The 14,225-nt window shown below is 48.5% G+C and overlaps 1 protein-coding gene across 1 annotated transcript in view; it reads right to left on the reverse strand.

Moving 5' to 3' along the window:
• Positions 1–13,535, reverse strand: part of DDX31 (DEAD-box helicase 31) — a 76,839-nt gene extending 63,304 nt beyond the window's left edge. The window contains exons 1-8 of the mRNA XM_054997922.1: positions 13,131–13,535; positions 9,916–10,169; positions 7,044–7,119; positions 6,615–6,658; positions 4,863–4,933; positions 3,235–3,299; positions 2,710–2,754; positions 73–114 (exon numbers count right to left, since the gene is read on the reverse strand). Coding sequence (XP_054853897.1) covers positions 73–114; positions 2,710–2,754; positions 3,235–3,299; positions 4,863–4,933; positions 6,615–6,658; positions 7,044–7,119; positions 9,916–10,169; positions 13,131–13,235 — 702 coding nt within the window. The 5' untranslated portion in view covers positions 13,236–13,535. The remainder of the gene's footprint in view (positions 1–72; positions 115–2,709; positions 2,755–3,234; positions 3,300–4,862; positions 4,934–6,614; positions 6,659–7,043; positions 7,120–9,915; positions 10,170–13,130) is intronic.
• Positions 13,536–14,225: the final 690 nt, after the last annotated feature.

Genomic DNA, 14,225 nt, shown 5'->3' on the forward strand with positions numbered 1-14,225 from the left:
TGACTCACTGAACGTTTCACCAGTCGGCAGCCAAGGGTGGGACCCAAGAGAAAAATCTGAACCAGTCCTCACCTTCAGCAATTTCTGGATCGTCTGAAAGCTCTGAAGGGCCAGCTGCAGAAAGAGAAAAGGCCAAATCAGACCACAGGCTCCTGCTTTCCTTAGGATAACACTGTCCCTCTTTTGACTCAGCTCTTCTTCTGTGTTGCAAGGCACCAGGAACCCCACACAGGGAGGGTCTAAGCACGTCATTCTCTGCCCAGCAGTGGCAGCTTGCACCTCCAAAGAGTGTTTGTGCTTCTCGCCAAAGGGAAGCAAGGAGAGTGGCCTTTGCTCTTGGGTCTTCCTACAGATCAAGACCTCTGGCTTGGAAGGCCCTTCTCCGACTTTTGAAAACGTGTAAATCACTCAGTTATAGGGGAAAGGGGCAGGAGCCAAAGCTCTGTCTGGAGGCAGTGCTGGACAGACTACTCTTCAATCTTGACCTGCAGGTGGGTAAGGCAGGAACACTTGCTTAAGTAACCAACTACTAGAGGTCACACAAAACACAATTAGTGCTCTTGTGACTAGCACAAGTCAAAATAGGGCAACCACACTGTGGGCTGCAACAAAAAAAGATTCGAGTTTCCCACTTTGGAATTTTCAAAGGGGGAAAAAAGAGTTGGAAATAAGCAAATTCCGAAGTGGCAAACCACTTCGGAAATGACTTATTAACCTGCTTCAGTATGCTCCGTAAAGATTAAGAGCACACCAACAAACTTTCCACCCCGACGCTTATTTCACTCAATGGGAGGGGAATGAGGGGGTTCCCTCCTCCCCCTCCCATCTGGTGAGGGGGAGGAGGAGATTCCCTCCTCCCCGTCCCATAGAGTGAAATAAGCGCCGGGGCGGTACCCCACCACTTGCTTCAGCTGGCAGGTGGGGAGCCTCCTCCTCTGCTGGTCAGCTGAAGCTGAAAGGGGCACTTTCATACCCCGCGGCTGGCTCCAGATGACCGGTGGAGGAGGGGACTCCTCCTCCACTGGTCATCTGGAGCCAGCCGCGGGGTATGAAAGCACCCCAAAAGGGGTGCTTTAAATTAAACCCCTGCAGCTGGCTTCAGCTGACCGGTGGGGGAGCCCACTCTTCTGACGGTCATCTGGAGCCAGCTATGGAGTTTGAAAGCACCCTGAAAGGGGTGCTTGGCTTCAGCTGACTGGTGGAGGAGCCCCCTCCTCCACTGGTCAGCTGGAGCTTGCTGCAGGGTTTGTAAGTGCCCCTTTCGGGGTGCTTTAAATTCAAACCCTGCGGCTGGCTTCAGCTGAGCGGTGGGAGAACCAGCCCCTTTCCAATCCAAAGATTTCCAAAGCGGCCTGAATCGCTTTGGAAAGCTTTGATTCGGCATTTCTGAATCAGGGCCAGCATGCTGGGCCCGATTTGGAAATCCTGAATCTTTATGAATCAGGTCCAATTCAGGTATTTATCCTGAATCGGAAACCCAAATCGCACCCCCCTAATCCACAGAATTCCTACATATGCAGGGGACTCCTCAGTAACAGAAAAATATCACTTATTCCTTAACAGAAAGAAAAGGTATGTGTGTGAAAGAAAAAAGGGTCTAATGAGGACTGAGCATGCTTGAAGAGGCACAGTACGCTGAGAGTCAGCTAATGGAGGGGAAAAAGCCACCCTGAGTAGGTCTTTAAAGAGGCAGCAGAGAGAGCTCTGAGAGAGCTGTGACTGACCCAAGGTCACCCAGCTGGCTTCAAATGGAGGAGTCGGGAATCAAACCTGGTTCTCCAGATTAGAGTCCTGCCGCTCTTAACCACTATGCCAAACTGGCACAATCTGAGGACTGTGACCCACTTCAGAAACTACTAAGGACAGAGAATGCAGGACATGGTATCCAGGGCAGTCCTGGGTATGGTGCTGGCCCCTGGAGGGGAAGCAGAGGCCGCATAAGTGGGCAGGCTTTCTCCTCTCTGCCACTTTTGCCTGCCTCTGTAGCTGGAAGCCCTGGTGAGGCTGTGGTTCTGGCTACCTGGATCCCCCTGCTGAGAGGCAGGTAGGGGATAGGTGAGAAGATGGGGAGAGCCTGCTTTTGACTGTTGCACATTCTGCTGTGGCCCCACCCTGTGGAACGGCCTTCCTAAGGAGGCCAGCAAGAGGCCCACCCTTCTGTCAGTTCACAAATTATATAAAACAGAATTGTTCAGGATGACATTTTTATAAAAGTCCTAGGGCTACAGTGTAACAGAATGGGCCAGGAAGACCCCTTTATAATGAGAACAGGGCTGTAGCTTAGGCCACTGTGTGTTGCATGTATTCTACTACTCTTACGGTACTGTTTCCTGCTTTGGTAATTCCATTTTCTCCACTGTCTGACGTACTATGTCTAATATCTTTTGCATTGTTTCTGATTTTTAAAATCCTAGTCCCATTGTATTGCTTATTAGAGGTTGCATACTATCTTACTGCATGGTTTAAGGCTCAGTGAGAAAGGTGGACTACAAATAAATATGCCAGTCCAATAAAAACACCCACGTGCCTTGTTCCTGGAGCTTTCGTGGGCTGCTTTCTGCCTCCAAAGGGCAAGAGTGAACCCACCGTGGCCTGAGCCAGAGAAGACTCTGAGCTTTCATCTCAACAGGCAAGTCTCTTTCCTAGAGCTCAGCTATCAGAGCAACATGCGGTTAGGAGCACATTAACAGCTGATCTGCAACAACTTACTTCTCGGGTCGGGACCAGGATGACAGCATAAAGACCATCGCTGCGCTGAGGAAAGAAGGGAGACAAGGAAAGGATAAGCGGCCAGATCAGACTTTGCAGAACCTCAAAAACTCAGCAGCAGCAGGCGGGTGGGGGTGGGGGGGAATGGGTCATTGGAACTCTCTGCCGTTCTTTATGGGGAATCCCTTTGCTTAGTGATGCTCTTCACTCCCATGATGCGAAAATGACTTGCTAAGAACGACGGGCAGCCGAGGCACAGGGAATTCTGCACAGCCTCCTGCAGCTTCAATTAATTTGACTCTCCTTGGTGTTGAAAAACAACGGAAGGGCTACTACTGTGGGAGAAAACCTCAGCTGTTGCTCCTGTAGAAGAAAGCAATGCTGTCTGGCTACATTTCTGGCCTAATTTACAGAGGTTTTGTAAGGATTACTAATCCTTATGGAAGAACGTAAGAAAAATGCTACAGAAACTTTAAACATTGTTCTTAATGCTGAGACAGTAAAATCCGGTTTCAATATGCCTACCTTTATTTTTGGCTCCATGTTTTGCAAGGACTGAATAAGGGGGATACCATAGGCAAGTGTTTTACCTTTAGAAGAGTAGAGGGAGAATTTAAAAAAAAACCTTTGACATTTTTTTAAAAAAAAAATTAGAAAACTTTAGATTTCAAATGTCCATTCCCATAACTGCCTAGGAAGAGGGTCTGTTGCTCCGACCAGCCTCCAGTCATGGCCTTTATGAAGATTTTCCGGGCTAGTGCCTGGAGCTTGGAAGAAGGGACAGAAAGACTTTGCCTTCTGAATCTTTGGTGGCTCTCTCTCTTTTCCTCTAACCCCCCCCCCCCCACAAGAGGCTGTGGCTTCATGGAAAAGCACTTGCTGAGACCTCAGCATCTCAAGCCACAGGAGCTGGGAAAGGCCTTTCTCTGCTAAAGACCAGACGTACCATTAACTGTCAGCAGGGACTATACTGAGCACAATAAGCCAAAAGCCTGGCTGGGCAGCTGTAGCACAGTGGTTAAGTGGTTGGGCTGCGAATCAGCACTCTACTGGTTCGAATCGCACTACTGCCATGAGCTCAGTAGGTGGCCTTGGGTCAGCCCCTCTTCTCAGCCCCAGCTGTATCATGGGGATAATAATAACACTAACTTGTTCACCACTCCGGGTGAGGCACTAATCTGTCTAGAAGAGCGGTATGTAAGCACAGTTATGATGATGATGATGAGGATATTCAAGCAAACATGAAGCTGCCTTACAGAGAACCAGACCACATCAAGGTCAGCATTATGTACTTGCACTGGTAGTGGCTCTTTGGACTCTCCAATAGATTGGACCTGGGACCTCCTGCTTGCCAAGAAGATGCTCTGCCCCTGAGCCACAGCCCCACACCTTTTCCCTCAGTCCCCACTGGCTCCCCACACTGGGCTGGGCTCGCTCCTCTCACCCCCTCCCTTCCTTCTGTGGCTATGAATCCTAGAGGGGCACATTTCAGGCCTGAACTGACTACCTGCCTCTCCACCGCCAGCCACTCTACAAGATAAGTTTGCACACTGAGCAGAACCAAGAGATCTGAACTGACAATCCAGATTAGACGAGTCTGTGGCAGGGCATTAGAGGCCTCCCTCCCTCAGCTGGCCCTGAGTCCGGCCAGCTTCAAAGCATTTTTATTTTACTTATTAAAATGCTGACACCCCTCTGACACACAAGAGGCTCAAGGCAGCTTATGCTAACACATGCAATAAACACATTCAGCATTAAACATAATCAGCGTAAAACCCCCTGACCACACAAAGAAGTAACACGATTCAAACAAGGAGAGCGAAGTCCAACCCCTTGCAGCTCCAGTTACAGGAGAAGGAGGGAAGATGCCCTCAGCTGGAGGCCGTGGAGAGCCACTGCCAACTGGAGAAGGCCAGAGCAGTTTAAAGGCAGCTTTGGGCAGGTAGTAAAGATTCCCCTTTCTTTCTTTTTTTTTTAAAAAATGCCCACCTAAGAAAGGGAACTTGTTTCCTCAGCGAGTGAATGAAGAAATGGAGGTTTCTAGACATTTAGCCAATAAGTGGAGGCACTGCGGTTGTTTCAGTTCGAACCACCCACCCGCCTCCCTTTCTGTTCTAGCTATCGATCAGAGATCAGAGCAGCCACGCACTCACCAGAGCCAGTCTGTGATCTCACCAGAGCATCTTTGCCTTGCATCAGCACGGGAATGGTCTGCTTCTGAACACTTTACAAAGTTTTTTCAGTAAAGGTTAGAGAAAACAAATTCTATTAGGAGTCAAATTACGAAGAGCATAAAGAATGAGCATCCTGGCTAGGGGGCCTGGCTGGCTTTCACATGGGGCGAGCATTTGACATTTTGAATAAATAAATCATGAAATGGAACAGCAGCGAGTTTTCAGCAGTGGCCAACTGCCATCTTCAACGCACTTAATCATTTTGAGCACATAGCCTAAGCTACTTCAAACAGCAATACATTAGAAATTATGAAGAAGCTAACTGAAAAACTGAGTCTGATCACAAAAATCCATCTGCAAAAGAAAAGAGGTCAGGATGGTGCTTTAGCGTCTCCAAGGGGATCATATTCTGGGGGAGCATCAGGGCGAGTCCCACCAATCCCATAGACCCCCCGGCCTCCAGCTCCCCTCTTCAGCCTCAGAGACTCCATCAGGGTCTACTAAGGAGCAGCCTGTCTACAGCACAAAGCCTCAGCGACCAATTAGACACCTTGGAGTTCTGTCCAATGAATGAGCTGGAAAGACTAGCCTCTCCCATATAAAAGCCTCCATTTCTTGTAGTGCCTGCTCGTGAAATTATTTATTTATTTATTGTATTTTGCTGGATTTATATCCTGCCCTCCTCGCAAGCAGGCTCCGGGCGGGTAACATCAACATAAAACCGCAATTTAAAACACAATATATAACAGTTAAAATCATAAAAAAATAAAACCCACAGATCTCATTAAAAAGTAGAGTGGAATAAAGCAAAACAGGCAAGGGACCAGCTCCTCAACCTCTCTCATAGGCCTGGCGGAACATCTCTGTTTAACAGGCCCGGTGGAACTGTAATAAGTCCTGCAGGGCCGGGGTCTCAACTGGGAGAGCGTTCCACCAGGCCAGAGCCAGACCTGAAAAGGCTCTGGACCTGGTTGAGGCCAAGCAAACGTTCTTGGGGCCAGGGACCCAGTCTGTTAAGGGCCTTAAATGGTGAACACTCTCCTGCCCTGTTCATTTGTGGTACACAAAGCTAAAGCTCCAACCGGCTAAGCAATCAGAATGCCAGTGAAATTAGTTGTGCTGGTGCAGGACTGAGTCCAGTGGCACCTTAGAGACCAACGAAATGTTTGAGATGTAAACTTTTGAGAGCCACAGCTCCCTTCTTTAGACCCAAGTAGGACTCTGACTCTCAAAAGTTTACACCCTGAACATCTTGTTGGTCTCTAAGGTGCCACTGGACTCGAATCCTGCTGTTCTACTGCAGACAAACACAGCTACGCATCTAAAACTAGCTGTGCCACAATTCCTAGCACATCTGGAGAAGGCATTAATTAAACCCACCAATAGCTACTATTGCAGAGGACAAGCATTACTAGTGAAGCTCCACCTTCAAGAGACTTCGCTTCCAGTGTCAGATCAGATGCCCGTGCTAAAAAGAGGTATGAATATTGACCTTACAGTTCAATGAGAGACTTTTGCTGGAAACATAAATACCCCCTTCCTTTCTGTTATATCCATGCTTAAACTGGAATCTGACTGGGATGTGCAGAACAGAGTCCTGACTGTACATACCAAATTTCATTCCAGTGTCTCACCATTCAACACAGATACCATAATTGATCCAAATATACAGTATGTCAACCCAAAACCTCACTTTCCTCAGTCAGTTTTTGGATATGCAAGAAGACTTACCTGGTCATACAAGACATTCCCAAAACAGATGTTATTGTTGAAGTCTAATGGAAAATATAATGACAGCATTAGATTGCAGGTTTAGAATGACAGGTCAAGTCTTGTGGTACAGTGACAGCCACAGGCACGTGGTGTCCAAAACTGGTGCACAACAACGGGATATCAAAATCATGTTATCCTTGAAGGCAGACATCGTAAGAACAGAGAAAATAAATTGTCTTGTGAGATTTCCCTAGGCCTGGACAGTATTAAAAATTTGGCTTGCTAGGTCAATATGAACCTTCCAGATGTTGCAGCCAGTCTCAAGTTTGGTAGTCAGCCCCACTGTATACTAAGAAGTGATACAGACATAAAAGTTCATTTTGTGCTGAGTGCTAAGAGCCGTACAAAGCACACACAAAAAAAAGAAAGAAAAAGAAAAAGACTCACCAAGTGGGGATGGAGGCCAAGCTGATCAAAAGAATCGGAAGTGAAAACTCTTTCCTGGACTTGTTCCACTGAAGGTCTACAAAAAGGAGATTTTTTTTCTCAAAAAGGAAGGCTCTAGCAGTGGGGAAGGGAAGATCTCCCCATTGTACGGCACGTACAGAACCCACTGCATGCCTGTGACAATAAACATCTTTCCAACAAGGCCTGAGGAACCTTCCACGGAGCCCTTCTCATAATTCAAGGCACAGGGCTCAGCAACATAACCAGAATGCCCCAAATATTTTTTTAATAAAGGAAGGATCTCAAAAGGAGCTGGAAAACAGCACTTGCCCAACCTCTTCAACCACCTCTTCTGCATGTCCTTTGCTGATGGAAGTTCAGCGGAGCGGAGGACACCAGGAGATCTTTGGGGTGGCTGTTCTATGATCTGGTGAGGCCCTCCTGACTTGATGTAATCATAAAGTCGCACTTCTTTTGCTAAAAGTGGGCAAAGCACAGCCTGGAAGTCACACCTGACACACAGGAGCTTTTCATCCAGCCCTCGAGCCCCAGAACAATGCTGGCTGAACCACACTATCGGCTACCAGGTGCTGGTTCTCAAAAAACTGTCAAACAGCACTGGACAAGTAAAGTGCCGGTGCCTAACTCAGAGTCCTCAGAAGCAGCAGAGCTGCAGGTGTGGCCCTCAGGCTGAAAAAAATGCTCGACCCGATCTTATTCCACCTCCTGCGCTGGCCAAACTCTGCCCCCCCCCCCCCCGGTTGCCCATATATTTCAAAATCTGATGCTGGTGACGGAGAAGGGTCAGCAACTGGCAGCCCCAGGCCAAAGCTACCCCTCGAAAGGCCAAAGCAGCCCTTCTAGTTGCCACTGCCCAAGTGAGAAAGGGCAAACTAACCAACTGCAATAGGAGGCAAAATAGGAAACAAATCTCTATGTGGTATTTAGTAAATTTATCAAATTTTTAAATATAAAGTGCAAAAAGTGCTAAAGTGTAAGTCATGCTAAATACTTTAAATATAAAGTGCACACAGTGCTAAAGTGTAAGTCATACTAAATACATTCAAAAGTATTCAAAACGACGGATAGGTGTTCTTATTTACACTTTGATTCATTCCATCCTGGCCATTTAAAGAGGAATATCCTGATAGGCCAGTACCTGTGGGTGAGACGTAATTCCACAGCCAGGGAGGATTTAGAACAAGGATCTAGATACTTGGATCATGCATTTACCTCTAGGGGTTACCCACAGGGAGTGATCAGGGATGCATGGAGGAGAGCAGGAGGAACTATACGGAAGGACCTCCTCACAAAAAAGGCACACGAGGCTGACAGCAAGATCAAACGGGCGCTTGATTTCACGGAGCTTGCCCCTGTCATCGGCAGGATTGTACATAAGCAACTGGCATCTTGTAGGAGGGATCCCTGGTTGTTCGGAACCTCCAGCAGTAGGTTATCGTAGAACTAGGAACCTCAAAGATATGTTGGTTAGGTCTGAAAGTGAGAGCTTTACTCCCCTAAGAGAGTTCCCTCGGGGACACCATCCTTGCGGGAATTGCAGTGTATGTGAATTAATGGCAAGGACTGAGGACACGACCAATCTCCCAGAGGGACGTAAGAAATACCATGGCACTTTCTTCGCCCGTAAGACTGCTAACGTCGTGTATATAATTCAATGTAAATGTCCCGTCTTATATAGGTAGCACCTCACGACCTTTGGAAGTCAGGGCGCAGGAGCATCTTTCACGAATTAGAAATGAGACTGTGGAAGCCCCTTCGGTAGCCCATTTTATACAACAACAGCATAGGGCGAGAGAAATGAAAGTGTCTGTTATACATGTATTGGGGTCTACACCTGGTACAGACTATTCACGGAAGTTGTTGCAGCTAGAAATGGAACGTATTCATGAATATAACAGCCTTGTTCCCCATGGTTTAAACTGTGATTTGGATCTTTCCTGTTTCTTGTAGGTTATGTAGACCGTGTATGTTCTAAGTTGTTGTTATGTATAGGGGCTAATTAATGAATATACAATTTGAATGTATTATGTTTTTGTAATGGGACACTGTGCCTTTAATGCAACTGGCTATGTAAGTCAAGGTTGGTTGACGTGTAGCACGGCATTGTTCCGTTGAATCTTTTCAACTGGCTTAATGTGATTGAGAGTGGTGAGACCAGAGAGTATTGGTATAGAATTTTTGCTACATTATATAATTATAGAATTCATTCTGGATTTCAGCAGATTTATACTTCTTTATTATAGTCAATGGTATCATGCCCGTGAAGAAGCTCGTTCTGTGAAACGGGAATTGATAATTGGCTGGCGCAAGACCCGTAGGCTGTTGGGAAGACTACTTGCAGCTCTACTTCCATTTGGAGAATGATCCGCATTCTGTAGAAGGAAATGATATGACTACTGCACCAGTTGGACTGTTTACCTATTATGGTCATGAATTGCCTGTAATGGGCGTGTAGAATGCACTGAAGCTACGGATATTGTATTGGTCGTGTATTAAGATATTGAAAATTGTATGATGAATTATTGTTACTTCTGAATGTATTTAGTATGACTTACACTTTAGCACTGTTTGTACTTTATATGTAAAAATTTAAAAATCTGATAAATTCACTAAATACCACATAGGGATTTGTTTCCTATTTTGCCTCCTATTGCAGTTGGTTAGTTTGTGCTTTAACGGAGGTGCCCCGGTTGTGTTAGCATAAAAGTGAGAAAGGGGGCAAGAACAGAGACAGCTAGAGTGACATGCCAGTGGCCCAGGGTGTGTGTGTGTGCGCGCACTGGCACTTTTGCACCTCTTTCAAAAAGGGGTTCAAGCCCTGCTGCTTTCACACAGCTGCTGTCCACAATACCTCTGCACATCTGGGATTTCAGGGTTGTTTCTGAAGAGAGAGGAAGTCTTCACAGAGGTCCTGCTACTTGCATTGCTGACCTTGCACTCAGTCAAGGACTTCTTGGGAGGAGACTTTGGAGGGCCCAAGCCCTTGATGGGCCTCAAAGGGCCCGTTGCCAGTTTCTTGGCTTGGGGTGAAGACAAGCGTGCCTTCTGCTTTGGCTGCGTGCCTTCCTCCGGCCACTGAAATTTTCTTTTCAGAGCCTTCCGTTGCTAGAGATGTTTAAAAGCAGAAGAGAAGATAAAGACAGAAAGGAACAGATTCAGAGATAAATGCACACACCTGAAACTAAGAGAAGAGGCAATCATATCAGGAAGCCATGTAAAACACAAACGGTGGGGCACAACAAGATGCAAATGTCACCCCCAAGTATTTGGGCATCCTTCATGCTGAACTGTGAAGATCTGAGGATCTTTCTCTGCAAAAAAGCTGGTTTCCTGGAGCTCCCGTTCAGTTCAGGGGGATGGTATAAAAGGGCTATAATGTGTGAAGGGGGTGCTTGCCTCTCACCCCACAGCATCAGCAGCACTTTGCTACCTCGTGTCTTTTTTCATAACCAAGAGTTCTCATTTGCTACTCTCCAGGAAAAGAAAAGTACCCATAAAGGAGACCCTGTCCAGAGCCACTGGGTCTCCATCCACACAGACCCCATCAAGGGTCTGCAGCAAACACCCCCTCCCCTTATCATAATCGACAGGGCAACTGAAGAGCTTTCCTTCAAGCTGCTGTTCTCTGCACCGTTGACAGCAACCCGCATGTCTCTGGTTTCTCCAAAGTTCTTGGGCTGGGACCTTCTCCAGGTCCACAGCAGGAGCATGACAGAGGGTGTTCCCCTGATCTCATTCCACTTGGCACTCCAAGCAGCTTTCTTTCCAACTCTGCTCTGATTCACAAGAGGAAGAGAGCCACTGGAGCAGGATCCGCCCAACTCAGCAACCGCCAGAATATTACACACACACGTGAAGCTGCCTTCTTCTGAGTCAGCCCCTCGGTCTATCGAGGTCACTCTGTCTACTCGGACTCAGTGGCTCGCCAAGGTCTTCGGGAGAGGTGTTTTGCACTAACTGCTACCTGATCCTTTTCACTAGTGTAAGGTAGTGGTTAGAGCACTGGGCTGGGATCTGGGAGAGCCAGGTTCTGATCTCCTCTCTGCCACGGAAGCTTGCTTGGTGACCTTAGGCCAATCACACACACTCACTTGCCTCATAGAATCATAGGACTGAAAGGGACCTCCAGAGTAATCTAGTCCCTTGCACAATGCAGGACATTCACAGCTGCCTCCCCCCCCACTGCCTCCCCCCCCCCCTCCCCGCACACCCCTACTGACGACTACTCCATGCCCAGAACATGGCAAAACACCTCCAGGACCCTTAGCCAAACTGGCCTGGGGGAAATTACTACCTGACCCCAAGGCAGCAATCGACCTTACCCTGGGCATGTAAGAAGGGGCTGCGAGAGCTAAGCACTGATGTAACCCTTCCTGCCCTCCCTCTCATGATCTGCCCATGTGCACAAAATCAGCATTGCTGTCCGATGGCCATCTGGCCTCTGCTTATAAACCTCCAAAGGAGAGCCCACCACCTCCCGAGGAAGCCTGTTCCACTGTGACACCGCTCTAACTGTCAGGAAGTTCTTCCTGATGTTTAGCCGAAAACTCTTTTGATTTAATCTCAACGCTTTGGTTCAGGTCCGACCTTCTGGGGCAGGGGAAAACAACTCTATGCCATCCTCTAGCCCTTCAAGTACTTGAAGATGGTTATATCACCTCTCAGTCATCTCCTCTACTAGGCTAAACATACTGAGCTCCTTCAATCTTTCTTCATAGGCCTCGGCTTCCAAACCCCTCACCATCTTCATTGCCCTCCTTGGGACACATTCCAGCTTGTCTATATCCTTCTGTGGTGCCCAAAACTGAATACAATATTCTAGGTGAGGTCTAACCGGAGCAGAGTAGAGCGATACCATCACTTCTCATTATCAAAACACTACTGTTGATACAGCCCAAAACCACATTTCCCTTTTTAGCTACCACATCAATCTACTGACTCATGCACAGTGTATGGTCTACTAAGACCCCTAGATCCTTTTTGCACATACTACTGGCAAGACAATTTTTCCTTCCTCAATGCAGAACTTTGTTTATCTCTGCTGAAAGTCATTTTGATTTAGCTCAGTTTTCCAGCCTGTCAAGATCATCCTGTATCCTGATTCTGTCTTCAACTTTATTTGCCACCCCTCCCAATTTAGTATTATCTGCAAATTTAATAAGCATTCCTTCTATTCCTTCATCCAAATCATTTATAAAAATGTTGAACAGAACAGGTCCCAGGACTGATCTACTGAGGCATTTCACTTGCCACTCTTGTCCAAGGGGATGAGGAACCATTAACAAGCATTCTTTGGGTGCAATCCGTTAACCAACTACAGATCCACCTAACAGGATTAGGATCCAAACCACATTTTACCAACTTGTCAACAAGGATACTATGTGGAACCTTATCAAAAGCCTTACTGAAATTGAGATAAACTATGTCTACAGCATTCCCCTGATCCAGCAAGGTAGTAACTTTCTCAAAAAAAGAGATAAGGTTAGTCTGACATGACTTGTTCTTGAGAAACAAGCCTATCCCGCTCAACTCTTCATCACATAACCTGCCATGGACTCCTCCACATGGGATAAGACACAACGAGGGGTGCGGGGGAAGCAGCAAAACAAAGTTTGGGTCAGACCTTTGTTTCTATGCGCAGTCCTAAATGCCCTTTGGAAGAATTTGGTAGTTAACATGCGTAATAAAAAGCTGTAAAACCCCGAAAGGGAGGCTGCCAACATTTCAACTGGCCTTTGCAGCTGTGCCTTTCAACCGCGGCTCGATTTGCAGGAATTCGCATCTGAAGCTTTTCACAACGGCAAGCCGAAAGTTCTCGCGCCCTGCCAACCCAGCTTCTGCTAAAGGCCCAAGAGCAGAGGCCAGCGGGTGAGCTGGCAACCCTCAGCGACACTCGAGGACGCCCGAACCGGGACAGCCGCACGCCCAGCTCTCGAGGCGTGAGAAATCCAACAGGCACGCGAGTTTGCCCCCAGCCCGGCCGGCAGGGCTCCTGGCCCCCCCCCCCCATGCACCCCCCGCCCCGGCCCCTCGACGCCGCCGCAGCAGCAGCATCAGCGCAGGTACCTGCGTGCCCGGGCCCCGCGGAGCCTGCGAGGCTCTCCTCCGCCTTGCGAACCCCGGCGCGGGCAGGGAGCTCACGTTGAGCAGCAGCCCTTCCTCGGCCGCCATGGCCGGCTTCGGAGGCAGGCGCCCCCCGCCCAGAGGCGCCCCGGGAAGCGGCCCGAGCCCCGCGCTCCGCCGGCACCCACGTGCGGCCCCGAGGCAGCTGCGGAAGGACCCCGGGCGAGGGTGGCCACGCAGATCCCCTGCGCACGGCGACCCCGCCCAAGCAGCTGCCGCCTCGGACTCCGACCGCGGAGGGCCCCTCGGCCGGTCTTGCCCGCTCGGACCGGCAGCGGCTCTGCGGGATTTCCAGCCCGGCCTTTCCTACGCTTGCCAGCCTCCAGGTGGTGGCTGGAGATCCCCCGGAATTACAACAGATTTCCAGGCCACAGAGATCAGCCCCCCCCCCGGGAAAAGTGGCTTCTTTGGATGGGGGAATCTATGGCCTTATAACCCACAGAGGCCCCTCCCCACTCCAGGCTCCACCCCCAAATCTCCAGGAATTTTCCAACCTGGAGCTGGCAACCTTACATCCATAACTGGAGATAATGAGGGCCGAATCTGGGACCTTTAGCATGCTGACCAAATCTGCTCTCCAAATGCATGAGGACAATGCTTGGGGGCAAGCAGCAGGGAATGCCCTGCTCTGCCTGGCTGCGTGGACAGGCCTTTCCCGGGCCATCATTCGTTACTGAACCAGACAGCCTCCTAGCCTGCCTGACCCAGACGGCAGTCTTTCTGTTAAGAGCTCACAGTGATTAACCGAAGGAATTCATTGCCACAGGAAGTTGTGATAGGCTTCAAGAAGAGCTAGCACGAAGGCTAAAGGAGATCTGGGTTCAGATCTCTGCCTCTGCTCACCCAGACAGCCTACCAGGTTGACCTCCATCAGGTCACTTTCAGCATATCTCACAGGGTGGTTACAATAGGCTGCTTTTTTCATTGAAACTCAAGATAGATTACTCAGTGTAAGCAACCCCAATCAACAGGATGGGAAATCCAATAAGCAATGTAATAGGATTAGAACTGCAGAAATATTGGCTGAAGAAGGAGCTC

Source organism: Eublepharis macularius, chromosome 14 (assembly GCF_028583425.1).
Source record: "Eublepharis macularius isolate TG4126 chromosome 14, MPM_Emac_v1.0, whole genome shotgun sequence".
NCBI lineage: Eukaryota > Metazoa > Chordata > Lepidosauria > Squamata > Eublepharidae > Eublepharis > Eublepharis macularius.